This window comes from Sinohyriopsis cumingii, chromosome 12 (assembly GCF_028554795.1).
Source record: "Sinohyriopsis cumingii isolate HCF-2022 chromosome 12, ASM2855479v2, whole genome shotgun sequence".
In the NCBI taxonomy this organism is placed as follows: Eukaryota; Metazoa; Mollusca; class Bivalvia; order Unionida; family Unionidae; genus Sinohyriopsis; species Sinohyriopsis cumingii.
The window spans coordinates 27,681,350-27,703,823 of record NC_142972.1 but is presented as its reverse complement, the minus strand read 5'-3'; the positions used below and the strand labels follow the sequence as shown (position 1 = coordinate 27,703,823).

At 34.4% G+C, this 22,474-nt stretch overlaps 1 protein-coding gene across 2 annotated transcripts; it reads left to right on the top strand.

The window, feature by feature from the left end:
• The first annotated feature begins 327 nt into the window (after nt 1–327).
• Nucleotides 328–21,384, top strand: LOC149786149 (guanine nucleotide-binding protein subunit beta-like protein 1). Of its 2 annotated transcripts, none has more exons than XM_089976500.1 (3): nt 328–417; nt 13,169–13,465; nt 18,570–21,384. In XM_089976500.1, the coding sequence occupies exons 2-3, from the start codon at nt 13,171–13,173 to the stop codon at nt 19,241–19,243; spliced, it is 969 nt and encodes a 322-aa protein (XP_089832626.1). In that variant the 5' UTR covers nt 328–417; nt 13,169–13,170; the 3' UTR covers nt 19,244–21,384. The 2 variants fall into 2 exon arrangements, with proteins under 2 accessions (XP_089832626.1, XP_089832627.1); XM_089976501.1 differs by lacking the exon at nt 328–417 and adding an exon at nt 8,383–8,491.
• Nucleotides 21,385–22,474: the final 1,090 nt, after the last annotated feature.

Below are 22,474 nucleotides of genomic sequence, written 5' to 3'. Positions count from 1 at the left end.
TGCCTCATGTAAGGTGCTTTTCAAAAAGCATCAATAGAAACTGGACCATTTTTAAAAATTTTATTTCAGTAATATTTGGGGGGTGGGGGGACATGTTTGAAGAGTTTTTAAAATCACATAAAGGCTCTTAACAGTGATCGCTGATATCACTTTTACCCTAAGGCTCTGTTCAATATAGTAAGTACATTTGCGGTAATTTGTTCACGTATTTAATTCAACCTTATAGGCAAGTGCATATATAACTTGTCCAAATAGCTAGAGAAATTGCACAAAGCGGTTGTAAAGATGAAACAGAATTAACTCCCCTCATGTACTCTTTAACCATCGGAACAGTAAACAAACGCACGTGAGAAGACCTAACAGAATTTAACGATTAAGCCGTTCAGTGTGCATAGATTGTCAAACTGGACAGTTAATGTAAATACTTAAAACAAAATTATCTTACAGTGCTTTTTAAATTGCACAGTGCGGTATTTGCTGGTTACAATTTGTGTGTAATTCAGAACGGTACAAGATACAATACATTTTTTAACGTTGGTAGCCTGAGTAGCTTTGTGCGAGCTATTTTACGGAAAATAGAAGACCATTGGGGGGGGGGGGAAGAGAGAGAGAGAGGGGTGTACATAAATTGTATTAAGAAATGTAGACAGACAACGCTTGGAATGTTGTATTGCAGATAACACCCTGAAACAACAATATAAACACTCATTTTTTGTACAAGTAGTCGTGGGATGCATATTTACTTGATTCAGGGCGAAACTAATGTGTACATTCACTAATTAACACGTGAATTGGTATGTGTATACATTAGTTCCCCATGTCCAACAACGACAAGTCACCCGATATCTTTGTTTGGGGTGGGTGAGTTGGATGAAGGGTCTTAGGGCCGCACGATTCGCCCAAACTGCCCAAAACCTGCCCAAATCCACCACAAACATGTAAATCAAATGAAACATACCCAAAACCACAAGAAAACATTGGAAAGAGTGCTATCTTGTTGAAACAGACGACAAAATTATGCCGCAATTAGTATTTACATCGGATGGAAATGACAAAAGGGAGATAAATGCTACTGGATTCGTCCCCATTGCTGGTTATCGAGTCAAAGGTGGACCCAGTCAATATGTTCCAAATATAAACAGCCTCATTGTGAAGTAAATAATGGACCATCAGTGTACCATACATATCAACGAGGATAACAACAATAACATGCACAATATTATACATATGTTTACATGTATTTGTTATTGTCTTTATTAACAATTTGTTGTGGCTAATGGCTAAAGCAATATATTATATTACTTCTTGACATTTTAAGTAAAAATAAAATTTTGAAATCATGTAAAGGTACTGATTCTTTACTTTTAAATTGAAGTGAAAATAAGTGCTGATTCATTATTTTCTTTATACTTCATGTCATGTTATTTTCTTTATACTTAATATACTTCATGTCTTCATATACTTCATGTCATTTTCTTTATACTTCATATACTTCATGTCTTATATACTTCATGTCTTCATATACTTCATGTCTTCATATACTTCATGTCATGTTATTTTCTTTATACTTCATATACTTCATGTCTTCATATACTTCATGTCATGTTATTTTCTTTATACTTCATATACTTTATTTTCTTTATGCTTCATGTCACTGCATTTAAAAATGTTGTTGCTTAAAATGTAATGCTAATGATAAAGCAGTCTTTTGCGCATGTGATTCATTTGTGCAAGGCAGATGGGAAGATCTATAAACACATACATAATAAAATGCTGATATTTATATTCTGTATACACTGTAATTAAAATCGGAGAATATTTTACCTGCATATCACTAACATTTATCAAACTGTGATACCTGTCGTCATTACTATTTTTTTAAAATGCCATTTATTGCTGTATTAATTGTTATAAAAATACTATCAGAAATGTTTGAATGTGTGGGTTCCTTTAAAAAAGTACAATTAGATTACTTTAGAGGAAAATTTGAGCGCTATATCACCTTGAGACCATGAATGACTGAACCATATCGATTCACTATAATTGTAATTTATAGACTATTATAGGCTGCAAGATCAAAAGACAATAAAATTACAAAACGCAAAATATCATCTTCTGGATCGTCTGCCTGTGAGAGTGATTGCTTTCATGAAGATGATGCAGCTGATGATGACAACAATCATGACAATGAAGACACATAATCACACAAACAACTACCATTAAAAGTTCATCAGCTATCGTGCAATGGGTCCATGGATGGTGACAGTACTTATTGTTATGATGCTGATGGAGATGATGGTGTTGGAGATGATGATGTCAAAGAATATGATGATAAATACATAGCTACAATAGACAGTGATATTCCTAGCCATAATGGTCTTATGGAGAACAAGAATGATCATCATGAAAATGAAGTTTTTTTTTGTGAAGACAGCGAATGTTGCATAAAGCAATTGAAGCAAAATGACAGATTTTTAAGCAACGAAGACATTTTGTCAATTCTCATTAACACCAACAATTGCCCAACTGATATATCACCATAATGTTTATGTTGTGCTAGACATAACTGGTAATAACCATAAAGGCAAACATGAATTTCCCGATGAGTGGTGTATGGGACACGCATGCGGGAACTACTGTCAACCAGACGTTTCTGCTTGAATCGGAAAATAGATTGCATCTGGTTTATACAAAAAACAATTTAATATGTATGAAACAAGTACAAAATAAGAATATTACATATATTCCAATTGAACCACAACCTGAAGAGGTACTTTTATTCCACAGATATTACACAAAGCTTAAAGGCGGTGAAAAGTTTAAAAACCATATAACAACTATAATTAAGGCACCCAGTCAAATCAGTTTTATCCAAAAACGTGCTGTGGTAGAATATTGTGGTGAAAGGTCTTTAAAACTTAATAAACCACATGGAAACAGTAAGCGTAATGAGCCTTATATGCGAACAAATCCAAACATTCTAAGAGAAGCTGTAAATGGTATAGGGGAGACGAAGGCTTCAGATAGATATTTACAGATGAATAAGGAAGATAGCTTTACTACGCCAAAATCATTGAGGCAAATTCAAGACAAAATTTATAGAGAAAAGAAAACCCAAACATCTAAACCAGGAAATAAAAATCTAGCCGATGATTTAAAAGAAATTTTAGGTGAACTTCACACAAATGACTATGTCCAGGAAGTGATTCTGACAAAAAGAAAAAGCCTGGTCATTGTACTGTATACTATAGAACAAATGTTTGACTTGATCAAAAATTGTTTAAGACAGGATGAAAGCATTATTGGAACAGACCAAACTTTTAACTTGGGGTAAGGTTTTTGTAACTGCAGTGTCATACAAAAATAGAAGCATTGTAAACAGGAAAACTGATCAATACCCTATTTTCTTAGGTCCACTATGTCTTTATTGGGAGTCAGATGAAAACACGTATTACAAATTCTTTCCGCATATTTGCAAAAAAATTGGAGATGATAAGTTTATATTTAGTACGGACGATGAAAAAGCTCTGACAAATTCTCTAAGATCCAATTTTTGTAATGTAGAATATTTATATTGCACTAAGCATATTAAAGACAACATTCGGCACTCTTTGCATAAACATGGATGTGACGATCTTGTCACAAACTTGATACTTCATATACTCTTCAATGAAAGACACTGGCCTAATATTCAGTCAAAATGATGCGGAGTTTGTGAAACGAGAAGACCATCTGGTAATGTATTTAAAACAATATCCCAATTACTCAGAGTACTTCAAAAAGTTCATATGTCAAAAAATTAAAATATTTGTGTATACACCACGAAAAACAAAAATATCATGAGTCTTTGGACCAAAAACAACTCAGAATTTATAAATAATCAACTTAAGCAGGCTGCTGATTGGAAACAACACAAGATTTCCGAATTAATCATCAGGTTATATAGCGTAACTCAAGCTCATCTAATAGATTTGCGTCACGCACTATATGGCTCTGCAGTTATAAATTATTTGGCCCTTCCTCTTCATATGTAATTGATGAAACCATTTGGCGCACAAAAACATCAGCAGAAAAGATAAGAATCTTGACAAAAATTTTACAAAAGCAACTAAATTCCAATACTTCAAAGTATATACATTCATCCAATGGAAAATTCCAATGCATCCGGCTGAAAAAAAATGCGGGCCGAAAGCCTGGGCAAAGAAAATATGCAAAGGTGGGATGAACATGACATATGAAATGGTGATAATAGCGATCATTGACCTAGGATGTGCAAATTGAACAAGAAATACACTTGTCTGATGTTGAGCAATGGCTGTGCTTTTCCATTGTTCCAGTTTTTTGAACTGATTTTATGTAAAAAAAATCTTTGCAATGTTTATAATTTTTGTACAGTTTTATGAATTTTTAGTTACCCGTGAGACAGGTTGCAAATATTGTATTATGTTGGTTGTATTAATGCTTTTTTTTAAAATATGCAAAATACAACTGAGTTGAACTTCATTAGTTTACTGTTGATACACTTTATTTCATGTTTTAAAACTGTGCTTGATAAGACTTTGAACAGTAATCTTTGTACATATTTATACAATTTTATTTAGAGGCAAGATATGCCATATTTGATAGAAATCTGAAATCGATTATAAAGAAATTATTGGTACTTTCAGTTGTTCATTGTATTGTAATGTTGTGTTAATCACATTTGATAGTTATGCCACTGATAGGCAGTTATTTACTTCAGATGATTCTAAAAAGGAGAATTTAAAAACAATGCAACAAAGATATTCAATATATCTCTATAGCCCGTAGCGACAACCAATTGCTAATAAGGACAAGAATATGTACAGTGTGGTGTATATATTATTGTTTTCATCCTCTGTATAATTAATTTAATTGTTGGTCTGTTAGTTTTATATTTTTTTTATTCCATTACATGCTACTGTAATGTAATTTTGTTTACTGTATTTGAATTTGTCCAGAATAGAGTTCAGTTCTGACCGGTGATGAATATAGTAACATTTGTCTCCCTTGTTTCAATGTTTACTTAAAACCCTAAAAATTAAATGTCCTCTGTTTCTGCATAATAACACTGTTTCCAATGTTTTCTTGTGGTTTTGAGTATCCTTAGTTTAATTTGCATCATGTTTCTGGGTGGTGTTGGGCAGGTTCTGAGTGGTTTTGGGTGAATCCTGCAGCCGTAGGTCTTACTGCCTAACTAACGGCGTTGTGCAGCGTGTTTTGATGTCGACTAACAGTGTAACGAAAGTCAAATTTTCAGAAATATCCCCCACAACTGGCAACCAGTAATGATGCTTTTCTACAAAGTAAAGTTATAATGTTTTTGTCAGACTTTACTTACCCTGATGTCTTTTGTCTAATAAATTCAAATCCTCAGAAAAGAAATGGACCTGTTTTTAAGTTTTGTTGGCCTACATTTCAGTTGGCTGGAAACTGATGAAAGCTGTGAATGCCGAAATCGGGTTAAGTTGAAATATTATTCTTTAACAAAACGAATGAAAATATATTATGCCTATTAGAACTGTAAGCAACATTTTGTTTCGTTCAAGAAACATGTCCCCCACATGAACCTACTTAAACAAACTTCGGCATACCTTGACTACTGTTGCATTGCAACAAATTCAAATGTATGTCAACGGAACATGAAAATGCATCCATTTGTTAGTGTCATATTTTGATTCCACCAGGATAAAGACAGCACAGTAAGTATATTAATTACACATAGATTAGTGGAAGAGTGTTGCTATAGGCTGCCAAGTGTGTGAGATATTCCTGAAACTTTGACTATGTCAGTCGATATCAGAACATGCTATAAAAGGCCGTTATTTGGGTAGTAAGACATAGCACTAAACAAAAACATGTGCTATGTCTTACATTGTAGGAACATAGTTTCCCCCAGAATCTAGTGCCTGTACTGTAATGGCATCGTCTAAGATTGTGTACAGTATGAGACAGTATGGAAACTTTATGATGAGGAGTAGGTCTAAAAATATACAACTCAACCAGACAGTAGTATGATTTCGACTGTTAAAGCCATATTTATTAAATGTAGATTAAATAGACATCAGTGTACTTGGTATGTAGATGCCAAAATTTGAGCCCTTGCCAGAGATATTTATGCAAACAGGGATTGGAAAGTTCCAAACGATATCACAATCACATACCTATCAGACCTTGCAAAATTTAGTGGGTATAAAACAAAGCAGTAGTCAGAAAATGTGAAGGGCTTATGCTGCTGGTTTTAAGATGGAATTGACAAGTGTTTGTCCCATATTTGAAAGTTCTAATCAAGTCATCTTTGTAGCATCTTCATAATTAACGGCTAAGTTTGGTTAAATTTGGTCAAAAGTAAATAACTTAAGATCGTGAAGGCTGTTTTGCAATCATACAAATACAGATTCTGTTCATTATTCTGTTTATACTTGTATATACAATTCATTTTCATCTTCCAGGTCAAATGAAAACTAAATAAGAAGCTCTTGATGGGAAGTATAATTTTTAACTTTCACTGGACCACCTTGACTATTTGTATGGTACAAAATGTGCCTTGGATGCATGTCTTTACAGTAATTTACAGAAAAATCATACATTTGCTGAAAGTTTCTTTTACAAATGAAGATACCACAATCTATTCAAACCACCCTCGCTATTTTTAAGATTGAATTAATGGTGGATTTAATATAGAAGTTGCAAATGAAAAAAAGTGGTATGTAATTACAACATATCTATCTAAATAGCTGATATGGTCTGCTTTCATTCAAGGTGTAATCTAGAAGATTTACCTCAGATGATTCAACTTGATCTTTTACATTAAAAAACTAAGCAATTAGTAATTATTTAATAGTTACTACCATACACGATTTCAGAGAGGCAGATTTTACTAACAAATGTTTGAGTGTTTTTTATGTGTTGAACCAGGGTTTACATATCTACGTGCGTGATGACAAGGACAAAGACAAGTTCAAATTTGGCTTAGACATGCTCAAGCTACTTGTGTGTGGGCAAGTCCAAAACATGGAGAGAGAGAGGGGGTGGGGGTGAGGGTCTTGTTCTGTTTGCATTGGTATAGGTTCTGCAGGTTTTATAATCTGTAATCTTGCAACAATATATATATATATATATATATATATATATATACACACATCTCAGGTCTTGGAAACACTTAATTGTGCATATTTGGATGCAAATTTTTGATCTGGGACACAGAAAATCACCTATGCAGGAGTTCTCCGTATGCATACAAATAGATGGGAGGCAGATTCAAAGACTTGCCAGTCCTACTTCAACCACTTATTGAGTGGGAGAATGTGTTGATTAATTGATCATTTTAGCTGTGATGATATTTACAATGACATAATTCAGTGGTTAAAAGACCCCCTTCAGATGTGCTTGCTGTATTTATAAGAGTACACGAAAAGAACACGATGCAATAGCTGGGTGGCAAGTTCAAAGCTTAGACTAGCAGCTTGGGTGGGAAAATGTGCTGATATTTACAATGACTGAATTCAGAGGCAGAAAGACCCCAAGATGTACATGTGGTTATTATGAGAGTACATCAGAACTGTAGCTTCCGTTATTATGTTCAGTTCTGATTGTAGCCAGATAAATGCACATGAAACCCCGAAATCAAGACACATTACGACTTGGACAAAACATGGTTTGCACAAAAGGATAAGTATTTTGGGATTAAATGGCAAACTGACAAAGTTTTTAATGAGATTCAGAAGATTGTTAAAGTTGCTAGAACTGATAGTTTGGATGGGATAGTAGCCAAGTGTAAGAAAGTGTGTGATGCCTGGTTTAGTGTTTGGAATAAAATCATTCCTTGTATTGATAAAATTCAGTCTCACCCTGAAGGACAAAGAAGAGTTACACCACTGCTGGGCTATTCTGCGCATCTAAGGTCACCAATATTGGTGCAAAATGCATACCCAGTTCAACTGATTGACGAAAATAAAATTCTGCAGTACTTACCAATTGAAAAGTGCCAATTGTCACCAGAATATTCTGTTCAAAATAATAATAATTTTGGACATACGGGATACCACCCCTTTGTTTTCATGACTTGTGATATAGTGGCCTATTCTGTGCATGGCTTTGAAAAGATGTAATGTTTATGTTTTTGGCTATTGAAATGAAATACATTACTTTGGACTCTTTCTGTCAGCATTTCAGCCAATGATCTAGATCATGTTTATAGCTGGTTTTACAGAATTCAACCTAACACTAAATGGCAAGAGCTATTAAGCAAACTAAACCGATCTTGTAAAAACAATTTTTGAAAAGTTCATTATTTTATTTTTTTAAAAGCTATTATGTTGAAGAGAAAAACAATGAATATGATATTATGTGTTTACAGAATCTGTTTTGTGGGGAAAAAATGTACCAAAGAATTTAGGAACAGACTATATGGCTGGGATTTTCATGAGGATCCATCAGATGCAAGTTGACAAATTGGATAGCAAATGATAAAGTAGGTGTGGGACAACTTCTTGCAAAATTAGTAACTTGGATTAAAATACAGCTTTGTTCTAAGGTAAACAATTCTATCATTTAAATAATGTATTTATTTGTATGATTCTAAAAGATAAATATTAAATAGGTTTTTCTGGGTTACAAGTTCATGATGGCCATGGATTGGGTCGTCATGTTGACATGTTAGAAATCACATTCCTTAATTAAAGGACACTCGTTCTGTCTTGATACAGTTTGGATTTTCAACCAAAACAACACGTGATCCAATGTTTACAGAAATGACATATCATTGTGCAGAATTACCAGACATGCAGAATAGCCTGAGATGGTTGTACGTGTCAATGTTATAAAGAATGTGGAAATTAAACTCAATGGCAACCAACAGTTCTTCAAATCTGCAAAGTTCAACATTTTCAGGGAGGGGACTGCAACTTTTGTTGGTGGGACTCCTATTTTTGCCAAAATGGGAGTCCTGGACTCAGGTTTTAAACTCCTAGCGAGACCTCTGTGTACATATACATATAAAAGCACCTTTATTTACTTTATTATATGGACCTCATTCTTCTGTTACATATTTCTCTTCAACCACTCTGGTGGCCTTGCAGTTTGAGCATCTGCCTTTGATGTGAAGGTCATGGGTTCAAACCCCGGTAGAGTCATACCAAAGACTTATAAAAATCATGCTGATAGCTTCCTCACTAGGCACTCAGCATTAAGAGGTTAGTGTTAGGACTGATCGGCCTGGTGTCAGGATAATGTGACTGGGTGGGACATCATGCTACATGTCTGCAGCATGATGCCTCAGTGCTAGACATCACTATAAACTGTCACAATGCAGACATCATAGCAATATGACTGAAAAATTGTTAAAGCTATGTTAAAAATCCAAATCTCACACACACACACACACACACACACTCTTTCATCTCTTCATCCTTTATTTCATGTAACATACTGTCACGGTCTGTTTAAAGTAAGTATTCATTTTGCCACTGTGACAGACTTTCATGAATGACAGTATTGATTATCCCTTTGTCACAGTCTTTGATGCAGAAAGTGCTAGGTAATGAATATTGTATGACGCGGAAGCTAAAAGAGATATTAATAAACATAACACTTGCCAGAAAATAAAAGTGAATTTATTGGTATTGGAATATTTCAGTGAGGGACTTGCTTTTACTTTGCTTTCTTGCTGGATAGCTACTGATTGATTATATCAATTGAATTTTAAGTGGAAATGTAGACAAAGAAAAGTGTTATGATGTATTTCAAACATGATTAAGTTAACTCAGTTCTGTTCTTGGTTGTTTAATTTTCAGTTCAAGGTCTTTTGACTGAACATTTCTCTCTCCCATAAACCTAGTTATTTCTAAAACCCTTATCTTCCTGTTTGTTTATCTTTATATCTATTATCTACTTATCCATTTAAATATAATGTAATTTCCCTATTACATCCCATGTTTTATTGTACCTTATTTTTGTAGCTCTACTGGTCATATACCAGAAGTATTGATGGAATATGTTATCTTGTGAATTGTCCAGTGTTCATCTTGACATTATTGCAAGTTTGTTCTCACTACTCCTTTCAAATTACTAGGAGGATTGTAATGAAACTTACAAACACATTCATCCCAAGGTGTAGTTAGTTGTTCCTATATGAATATGGTGCTACTCAAACATCCAGTATGACCAATTCAGTGGCCATCTTGAAAATCTTGTTCTCCACTTGAAATGAAAGTCATATCAGCATGGGGTTTTCACCAGAACACTTCTTATGGTATTTGGTTGGCTCTAAATACAAATTTTGCCGATCTGATGTCCAGTATGACCACCGCAGTGGCCATATTGAAAATTTTATTGCTATTCCTCCATGCAGGAAGGTCGTATTAATATTGGTTTTTCATCAGATGACTTCTTATGATATTTAGTCGGTATTAAATGAAAATTGGGCTAATCTGACATAAAGTGTGGCCACTATGGCAGGAATTTTGAAAAGCTTTTATTGTTACTCATCCCAGGTGGAAATTCATATCAGCATATGTTTTTTAACATGAAGATCATGTCCAGTTGGTCCTGAATGAAAATAGTGCTGATCTGACCTCATGTGAATTTGAAAATCTTATCATTCAAGAATATCAGAGATGGTTTTAACTACTATGCACTGTTAAAAAGAACAAATGGTCAGATATTGAATTGATGCAAATCATTTTTGGACAAAAGTGCTGCTGTCTCTTGGAGGGACTCTTTGTTACTTTAGTTGTGATGTTAATATGTCATATTTTGGGGAAGGCTCAGATCTCAGATATCTTAAGTGTCAGTTTTGTTTTCTAGTCATTATAGAATGTGTTAAGGACTGGTCAAACCAACCTCTGCTCCAGTGAGTGGTTTTGACTTTAAAGTTTGGAATAGTGATTATAATGGCATTTGCTTAAATCTGACTCCAGTGAGTGGTTTTGACTTTAAAGTTTGGAATAGTGATTATAATGGCATTTGCTTAAATCTGACTCCAGTGAGTGGTTTTGACTTTAAAGTTTGGAATAGTGATTATAATGGCATTTGCTTAAATCTGACTCCAGTGAGTGGTTTTGACTTTAAAGTTTGGAATAGTGATTATAATGGCATTTGCTTAAATCTGACTCCAGTGAGTGGTTTTGACTTTAAAGTTTGGAATAGTGATTATAATGGCATTTGCTTAAATCTGACTCCAGTGAGTGGTTTTGACTTTAAAGTTTGGAATAGTGATTATAATGGCATTTGCTTAAATCTGACTCCAGTGAGTGGTTTTGACTTTAAAGTTTGGAATAGTGATTATAATGGCATTTGCTTAAATCTGACTCCAGCATTTCTTTATTTCAGTAGTTTAACAGGTTATGAGAAGTTAGACTCTATGATTGTTGAGTTTGAAAGGAATTGTTTAAAAAATCTGGACATAAAAAATAGGAAACTATCTACTGTTTCTTATATCATTTATAGAACAGTTTATCTTCCTAAAATTGTTGTGCATTTTTTCATTTTTATAACTTTCATTTGGCACCATATAGCCATTACTGTACTGTTAAATGCTGATAGTTATTGCATTATTGGCATTGTGTTAATAGCACACTTGTAAAGTGCAAAGTTTCACCATTAAGAAGCCGTGAAATATTTAACCTACTGTTTAACATGATCTACAGGTGCATGCTGAATATAAATGTTGGTGCATGTGTGGTTGCTTTCTTCATAGAAATAAACCAACCAGTACCTGTATTATGGCATTTACCAGTAAGCATATGAACAGATCTAGTCACCTTGAAAGTAATAATTTCTATTGATAATGATCCTCAGAAGTATGGAACATATTCATGATGTACATTCCCATAACTGGCAGTGAAGATAATACAAAGATTATATGCACTATATAGGTATGTACTGAACCCAGTTGTTCTAAATACTGTATGTAGTGTTCTTGACACTACACAGTGTTCTCAAGACTCTGTAGTGTTCTCAAGACTGTATTGTTCTCAAGACTATGTAGTGCTCTCAAGTCTATGTAGTGCTCTCAAGACTGTAGTGCTCTCAGGACTATGTAGTGTTCTCAAGACCACACAATGTTCTCAAGACTTCATTGTGTTCTCAAGACTACACAGTGTTCTCAAGACTACACAGTGTTCTCAAGACTATGTAGTGCTCTCAAGTCTATGTAGTGCTCTCAGGACTATGTAGTGTTCTCAAGACCACACAATGTTCTCAAGACTTCATAGTGTTCACAAGACTACACAGTGTTCTCAAGACTACACAGTGTTCTCAAGACTATGTAGTGTTCTCAAGTCTACATAGTGTTCTCAAGACTGTATATGTATGTGGTATTCTCAAGACTGTACTGGGGCCCTGAGTGGCTGAGTGGTCTAAAGCATTCACTGTTATGGATCATTGCTATCTCACCTATGTCTGCGTGGGTTCGAGTCTCGGATTCTGCCAGTGTGGGTATATTAGAAAACATGCCAGTAGCTTCGTATGGGTCGGTGGTTCTTTCTGGGGTTTTCCCGGGTTCTTCCTCCACGATTTATACTGGCTGCCATGTATAGCCGATCATGTGCTGAAAAATGGCATTAAACCTTACAACAACAAGACTGTACATGTATGTTGTATTCCCAAGACTGCTGTGTTCTCAAGACTGTATGTGGTGTTCTCAAGACTATGCGGTATTTCTTTTGCAGTGCCATTAGAAGCTAATACACATGCTCTGCCATGATTATTTTTGTTCTCTGTACCATTGCCATCTAGTAAAAGCATAAATAAACCAGGCTGGGCATACATTGATTCCTTGGCCACTGGTGACATCTGTCAATCAAACATTATATAACAGAGATTACAGTGGATGGCCAACCAATTGTGATTCATTACATTTTCTGCTGGTCTGACATGAGCTTACCCAACTGATTAGGACACCTAGATAAAATTTATTATAGAATGTATACAGTGTATAACTCCCGATAACTTATTTCACTGTGTACTTTAGAGTTTTATTTCAGTCCTGGGAATTCCTTTCAACAAGAAAAGCCTGTTTTAAGGACATAAGTATATACGCTAACTCATAATTAGAGCATTTGTCATTTTTGTGAGGAGTATAAGATTAACCTTCTGTTTTCTTCCCAAAAGTTAATGTATATGTACAGATAATTTTTTTCCTTCGCAGCAATGGCCACAGAATCCAAAAATGCACCGCCCAACCCAAGGTGCATTTTACGTGGTGTGGGAGTACCTGTTACATACCTTACATTCTCACATGACCCAGATCACCTGTATGCTGCAGGAGAGGATGGATGTATTCACCTATGGGACATGAAGAGGCGTCGCATCAAGTTTACGCTTGAGGCACACAAGCAGAGCTCCATTCTGTGGATGGGGATAAAAGAGGAATCACTGCTAACACAGGGCCGAGATGGAATGGTGAAAATCTGGTCATTTACAGAGGCTGGCTGGCACCAAACTGGTATGTGTTATTAGGGAAGGACATTAAATGTTAAAATTACTTGCCCGTCAGGCAGAAAGGTCATGAAGATCATATCTGAAAGTAGGGCTTTTCTTGTCCAAAGAAATTTGAAATAAAAATTACTTTTATATGAGAATTGAAAAAATACAGAAGCTGAACTGCTTTGCAAATGTCAGTCTTATTTCTTATAGCACTTAAATATTTTATATTTACAATTATTGAAAACTGAATAAATTAATCTTGGTTCAGTTAACTCAATCCTTCAGACCACTTGCCTGATGAAACAAATGAGATGCACAGTTTATTTGTCCGAATTCAAGTTTCATTGACATTAGGCATTCAGCCAACCACTAACATGCAGCCTAGGTTTCAAAACTTTTCACTATAAAGCTTCTAAAATTTCATGGAATTTAAATTTGGAAAAAGGTGGGTATGATAATTTTATTTTGGTGCCTGCTTGTGTGTATGTGCATACATCCAGATATCCATCACATCTGTTATGTTTAGGCTCTTACAAAACGCGACAAGAAAAGAGTGAAGACAACAAGCTTTGTAAAATTTAACAAATAATTTATTTCCCTAGAAAAACAAGGTAAAAATGGGAAAAAGAACTTATGGTTTTATGAATCAAATCCAAAAATAATCCAAGAATAATCCAAGAATTAAAAAATAGAAGTTCTAATAATAAAAAGGCCTAATAAAATTGAGTTGGAATCCCGATGAAATCCAAAATGGAAGGCGATGACATATGCTGTGGTCAGCATGGTACTGATGTGCCAGCAAAAGTTGCAGTCCCCTTCCAGAAAATGTTGAAATGTACATATTAGAGGAACCAGTGGTTGCCATTGAGTTCAATCTTCTAATTCTTTACACCACTTCTTATAAAACTCTTGTTTGTCCATCAGAGTGAGACTGAATTTTGTCACTACAAGGAAAGGTCTTCCAAACAATAAGGTATGCACTTGGCTACTGTCCCATCTGAGCTATCAGTTGTAAGAACCTTAGCACTCTTCTGAATCACATTACAGTCTTTATCAATTTGCCATTTAACCCCCAAATTCTTATCCAAAATTTGCAAATGGCATTTTGTCTAAGTCTCGACATGTCTTGATCTTGAGGTTGCATGCACTACTTATTCTGCTACACTTGGAAACAACACTATATTGATGTTGTTGTTGTAGTGGGTTTAACGCCATTCTTCAGCACACAATAGGCTATACATGGCAGCCAGTATTAATGGTGGAGGAAGAAGCTAGGAAAACCCCAAAAAGAACCACTGACCCACCACAATAATGGTTTTCATTGGGTGTAGTTTTATGATGACCACATCTACATCTCTGGGTCTTTATGCCTTTAAAGCCAGTTATTGTAAGTATCAGCACATTTTCCCCCTCAGCAGCATTTGAAGTGTTTGAACTTGCTTCCCAGCTGTTGCATCATATTCTTTTGATGTACTTTTATAATGACTACATAAGGGGACATTTTCAGACACTGAATTCTGTCATTGTAAATATCAGCATGGCTGAAATGATCAGTTGATCAAAACATTTTCCTACTTAGCTGTTGGTTGAAGCAGGACTGGCAAATCTTTGAATTTACTGTCCAGCTATTGCGTGCATACGGAGGACATTTATATGATGATTGCCCTGATCACTTCTTGTTGACTCAGAATGACTCAAAAAAATATTTTTTATCATATTTTTAAATCAGGAGAATTTTTCTCTGGCTTGAGACTGCTGGGTTTTCTACACACAATCGGGAGACTCTCGATTAGATCTAGAGAGTACTTTTTTATGAAATGATATACCTTGATGGAGAAGCAGAGCAGTGCAAGCTGAAGAGGAATTTAGTAAAATGTGTGTGTGATTTTGATTTTTAGCTTAGCTTTAAAAATGTTTCAGTCATATCGCTACAATGTCTCCATTGTGACAGTTTATAGTGATGTCCAGCACTGGGACATAATATCACAGACATGAAGCATCATGTCCCACCCAGTAACATTATCCTGATACCAGGCTGACCACTCCTAACACTAACCTCATAATGTCAAGTGCGTAGCGAGGCAGCTGTTAGTATCATTTTTATGAGTCCTTGTTATGGCTCGATTGGGGTTTGAACCTGCGACCTCCCACATCTGAGGCAGATGCTCTAACCACATGGCCACCAGAGCGGTTGAATTTAGTAATGGCTGTTGTCAAATATAAACAGTCCAAAAGTATTGTTAAAATTTACAATATGTTTGACATTATTGGATACATATATCATTCTCACAAAAATCATGTTGTACTAAGCAATGCGCCATTTGCAGTTTTTTACGTGAATTCCATTCTGAAATATATTTTATCAAGCACCTCAATGGAATTTTGCTACGAGGACCCTGAAATTGGCACATTTAATTATTTGACAATTTTGTGTTATTGCTGATGGACTTAATGTTTTTATTTTAATAACAACTGGAGACATACTAATAACGAGATACAATGTCAGTGACTGGAAGAATCAGTGAAAAATCTGGGACCACTAGTGATTCTTTCCATTTGAGATTGACTACAACTACTGCATAAAGCAGTCTCCATATGATTATTAAATTGTATTTGGTGGTTATCATGGATAAAATAATTAGCCTGGCTGAATTGAAGAGAGCGCTGGTAAAAATGGGAAATCACTGACAACTCCGACCACAAATAGGAAACAGTGCTGTTGTGGATTTACAGACATAAAAGTGTTTCTGTTCCTGAATGGTATGGCATAAGCTCAACCAGATTATATCATTTGGAATGCTCTTAAATATTGCCTTGAGGTAAAAACATCGGATATCAATCAAAACGATATACAGTTTACAATTAATAGTATTAAGGCCCTCCAACAAGAAACTCTACGGGCTCAATGTCATGATACAAGTGAGATAAAATCAATATCCAGCGACAAAAAATCAGTATCCAGTGACACATATAAGTTACATAAGTATATATGAATAAAAATAAATTTCTTCAGGTAAAAAAAACTTGCAGATATTTCAGCATTAGCAGCACACTTTATAATGAAACTCATAGAATATAATCTAGAAGAACAACATGGAGAAAAAGACAAACAGATGGCAAAAGAGTTTTTATATCAAACAAGATGTGAATTTACATATTAGACAGTGTGTATTATAACATTTCCAGTAATATCACGTGGGCATTGGTACAAAATGTAATTTTCTTTGCAAGTAATGACTCTAGATTGGGCTACTTCACTTTCATGGATTAATGATCCACTGGCTGCACATTGTTGCTTGCTTGTCAAGTCATGGGGTATAGAGGCTGTTGAGGCTATCAAGTCCCAAAAAGACAGCAATACAACTCAACTTTCTACTTGTCATGGCCGGTACATCATCTCCAGACAGCAACACAACTCAACTTTATACTTATGGTTAGTATATGGTCTCCAGACAGCAACACAACATTTCAATTTTAAACTTATCATGGTCAGTATATTATCTCCAGACAGCAACACAACTCGACTTTCTACGTATCATGGTCAGTATATCGTCTCCAGACAGCAACACAACTCAACTTTATACTTGTCATGGTCAGTATATTGTCTCCAGACAGCAACACAACTCAGCTTTATACTTGTCATGGTCAGTATATCGTCTCCAACTTTATACTTATGGTTAGTACATGTATATGTTCTCCAGACAGTAATACATCACTCCAGATTGGCACAGACGAGTGTGAAATCTCCAGACAGCAACACAACTCAACTTTATACTTATCATGGCTAGTATATGGTCTCCAGACAGCAACACAACATCTCAACTTTATACTTATCATGGTTAGTATATAGTCTCAATGACAGTAATACATCACTCCAGATTGGTACAGATGAATGTGAAATATGCAGGATATTGGTCTTTGTGTTACTAATGAATAAATTCCTTTTTCAGGGATGAGATTTAATAAGAGGGAGTGAGGTTTGACTAATCTTATTAAAAGACTCAGCATCACTGATTAAAAATGAATGATTTAATGATAACCTGTCATATATTGTGTAAGCAATTAATAGAAGGTCATTAAAATTTATTTCACTTTACCATGCATATTGGTGAAAATGTAAAGATACACCAAAGAAATTAGTTCATTTTAATCAAGTTCTAAGTTCTTCATTACATCACAGGTGGTAATGTTAAATAATTGCAATTTGGAATTTTAAATTAAACTTGTGCATGATCTGTGGTGATATATTGTTATGGTATCTGTCATTGATTTGTATATCAAGTTCATGAAATTTTAAGGATGTGCGAAAACCTCTAAAGAGCAAAAGTGCTACTCTTGTCTTTCCATCAGTATGACTGGTTAAGTCCTGTGTTCAGGTCTTTCCATCAGTATGACTGGTTAAGTTCTGTGTTTGGGTCTTTCCATCAGTATGACTGGTTAAGTTCTGTGTTTAGGTCACCGTGGAGGGACAATAGTGTTCTAGTTTGTTTCATGTTGCTTTTTTAGTTGAATTTTTAATTTGACAGAAAGAAGGCAAAGCAGTTTTAAATTATTTAATATCCATTACTGTCAGATATGATCATATGAGATTATATCTAGTTACAATCCTTGTTGTCTGTCATAAAGGTGCTATAAAGTTCAGTTCTTTTGAATTAATGTCTATGTCCTCAGCAGAGTTAAGGGCTCTGTTAACCTTAAATGTGTTATCCCAGTTCAGTGGCATTATTTACTTTACGAGTATTTATATGCAGGGCCGGCGCTACCATATAGGCAAACTAGGCAGCCACCTAGGGCGCATGGCCGGGTTTGGTGCCGGCCCTGTGAATATGACAACATAACAGTAGGTCACTATGATGTTAATTTTTTTTTCATTAGTGAATTATTAAAATAAAAATCCGTTGTGAAATATAAATTGCTATTGTATTTATTATTATTATTATTTAGGTCACTACAATGTGAGTTTACTCATCAATTTTTTTACAAAATCTTTATTTCATAAAGGCTAAACTGTTTAATGTTGATTGCGTTTCTTGTAAATTTATAAAAATCAAGATCATTTTCTTTCCTTCAAACATTTAATAAAGATTTTATAAATATTAATATACCTTTGTTGTCTCGATTAGGTTGCCTGAAATGTGGAGATCTTGGATTTTGCAGAGGAACTATTCTTAGTGCTGATGATAGTTCAAAGTGGATTGGTGTTTCCAGTGATGACTACTCACAACTTGACCTTTATGACCTTAGAACCAGGAAAATTATTGGATGTTTGAAACACAGTGGTGGAAAGAACAAGGTTGGAATGATCATGGTCCTGAAATGTAGACAAAAGCAAAATGAGCATGCAAGTGAAATTCTGATTGGCTATGAAGATGGCAGTATCACATTATGGGATATTAGAATATATAAATTGATTAGTGAAGCTCAGGTTCACAGTGAATCAGTGATGTGTATGGATTACAGCAACACAGCTAACAAAGGGATTTCTGGGTCAACAGACAACAAACTCTGTACATGGACAGTCAAGGAGGAGAGTCAGATATCTGTTACAGACACAATTCAGGTGACAAACCCAGGATTTAATGATATATTAATTCGAACAGATGACAAAGTATTTGGAGTGGCAGGTTGGGATAAGCAAGTCAGGTTATTTGGCCTTAAGAAGAATAGACCATTAGCACTACTGTCCTACCACAGAGAAAATGTTCAATGCCTGGCATATGCTCAGGACAATACTTTTGCGTGTGGCTCAAGAGATAGTCTCATATCTATATGGGATATTTATAAAGAAAATAAATAGATACATGACCTAAGTATTTTATTTGTACTGATATTTCTGTGCTGATGAAATGAGTTATAGGTGACTATATATAGCAGAGAAACCCAGTCTCTAGGCCTGAGCACAGACCTTTCCAAAACATGTAGCATGGCAGATAGTGAGAAAGAAAACAGAGGCTTCCTATCAGGTCATGAAATAAGTATGCTCAGAGGGACAGTTTAGATATTGCTGCATTTGCACAATAATAATTTATAATGTTCTAGAAGCAAACTTGTTGAAAATATTTTGAAAGTTTTCCATTAGAAATGACCCATTTCCAAAGCATTCTGTTGTGTCATAGAACATGCGACAGTTTGTGTATAAACAGGTTGTAAATAAAGTCTTTATCCTATCTTAAGATCGGTCATTGGAATCATTTTTAGTTGTGTTCAGGTATAATTTGAGAGGAATTAATTATTCATTGGATTTACACAATGCTCATGGTCTTTTTGGACAAAAAAAACACTACTTTGTGATTATTGAAAACTCATTCAAAGACGTGCTAAATTATGTCATTGTGCTACATCAAAACTGTCGGTATAACAGCACCACTTCAGTGGCCAAAGTGGTTAGAGTGTCTGCCTCAGATGCGGGAGGTCACGAGTTCGAATCCCGGCCGATTTATACCAAAGACTTATAAAAATGGTACTAGCAGTTGCCTCGCTCTGTGCTCACCTAGTGTCAGGATAATGTGACTGGGTGGGAAATGATGCTACATACCTGTGGCATGATGCCCCAGTCCCAGACATCAACATAAACTGATACACTGCAGACATCGTAGCAGTATGACTGAAAAACTTTTAAAGTTACATTAAAAATTCAAATCACACACACACACATTGGTATATCAGCAGATTGAAGACTATTGGTACTTAAGCACATTCAAGACTATTGGTCTATCAGCACATTCAAGACTAATTGAATTCATTTGTCACATTCTATACTATTATACTTATGATAGAACATTTAGGATTATTTGGGATTTAATTCAGGTACTGTAAGTGTCTTTTGAATTTTCACTGCATTCTAGGGAAATAAATTATTTTCTGAATTTTATTAAACTTGTTGGATTTGCTTCTTTCTGTTTCATAGTTTAAAACCACATAGCTGTAACAATATATATGACTGTCACAGTGATTAATTTGAAAATCCTATTACGCAAGAATATCAGAGATGGTTTGAACACTCCACAGTTAAGAAATGTTCCTGTCTTAAATTCCAGAGAAGAATTATTTCAGAGAGCAGAGTATCAGTCACTTCGATTGACTGTTTTAATACAGGAGTTGCAGATCAATTTTTACAGCTAGTTAAAGACGACAGACAAAATATCCTTAAAATACAGTAAGAATTCAATTTTTCTAACTAATACTAAAATTGTTTTGTTGTATAAACAAATTATTCAGTGTTGGATCTTAAATGCTGTAATATATTTTTCTAGCTTCAAAGGTATTTCAATTCTAAATCAATTACTAATGAGCATGAAGTTGTCAGCAAGTCATTTTAACAATAATTCAAGACCACAATTAGAATGCATATTAATTCACAGTAAGTTCAAATTATCCATAAATGCTGTTCATAACTAATATTATAGACTAAAAGTATACAACATGTTCCAAGATAAAACTGAATTACTTTCCACAGTGTCTTTAAACAACAATTAAATGCATCAGTGTACTAATAAAAAGTCTTTAAACTGTAATAAGATACATTTTTTTTTACCAGCAAGAGAAAGTCACAATTCTGAAGCCCCAATGGTATAGTAACTTAGTCGAGCTTTTGCTCTGTGCATGTATATCCAATTTGGAAGACAGATTGCATACATCTGTCCCATAAAAGGCAATGTTATACACATTCCATTCAAACAAATGGTTTTATCCATTAGAGGAATCTCACGCCACCTGACTTCAGAACTCACGACCTTCCTAACACTAGTACATATTATCAGCCCAGGCATGATGTGAATGCAGCTGCTGATGTATGCAATTTTCCTGACACAAGTATTGATCACTAATATTTATCTATGATATGAATGAAACACTAGTATTTAATTACATGGAATACAATTATGATTTTATTGAGAATTATAAAAATTTAAGTTATAACAATAAAAATATATATATTTATGTGTTTATGTGTGTTCTCTTTGTCTATGGTTAAATATGTTGGTAAAGTCTTTTATAAACATGCTCTACAAATAAAAAAATATTTCTTTTCATATCCCATTTTATGAACATGTATTGCACTCCCCGCTGTCTGCGTTTTTCACATCATACGATGAGAAGATCAAATATCTGTTGAAAGAATGGTTGGAGATTTGTAATGGGTCATAATGGATGTCATAGTCGGATGGGAATGTTAGCATATACAGTGTAAAACCTTTGCGTTTTGCTTTGAAAGAGAGTGTATTCATTTAGAAAAAAAATCGCTGTTATTAACAATAGAATCTTAAAAGAAGTGTTTCACTTTGCATGCTGATGTAATTCATCAATAATTGATGGTTGGAGGAAATTGCTACTAATATTTTGTTTAGGTCATATCTTGAGTGAAATTGCTGGTGTTTTTCTATTATTATTATTGTTATTATTATTATTATTATTAAAATTATTAATATATTTTAAAAGCTATATTGACATAACAGATCATACATAAATGTAATGCATATTTATTATTACAATATTTCAACTAGAAGACAAAAATGTGTATAGTTCTAAACAGATATTTTTCTTCGCTTTAAGATTGCTGGTGAAAGTATGTAAGAAAAGAACAAAAAAACAGAAGAGCACAAGAACTATTGTTTGCATTTAGATTTTATAGATAACATACCAGTGGATGGTATTAGCATATACACAAATCAAATATGGGAGTATGCATGCATTGAGATAGAAATTCACTTCAGCATGCCACTACACATACATGCATTAATATCTACACACCAAACTCGTGTACAAAATATATACTATACACACACATATCTTTCCAATGAAATCCTTTATGACTCAAACAACTCTTTGTACAATAACATTCTAATGTCAAACTTTGCCCCATTTATAGTCTCTATAGCCGATATATATTTCTCCGTTCACAGTAACAATCATTATAACTGATACAAACTTTCCTGTCTCAGTTAAATCTGCATTTATAAATATATTGTTTTTGCATTAAGGATTATCAACCTGAGATTTGTCTTTAATTCCAATGATAATATTTATGTTT

Excerpts from the sequence above, each read along its gene's own strand:
- LOC149786149 (XM_089976500.1), top strand. The coding sequence starts at position 13,171 with ATGGCCACAGAATCCAAAAATGCACCGCCCAACCCAAGGTGCATTTTA. Across the intron at positions 13,466-18,569 it reads GGCTGGCTGGCACCAAACTG|GTTGCCTGAAATGTGGAGAT; the intron begins GTATGTGTTATT and ends TGTCTCGATTAG.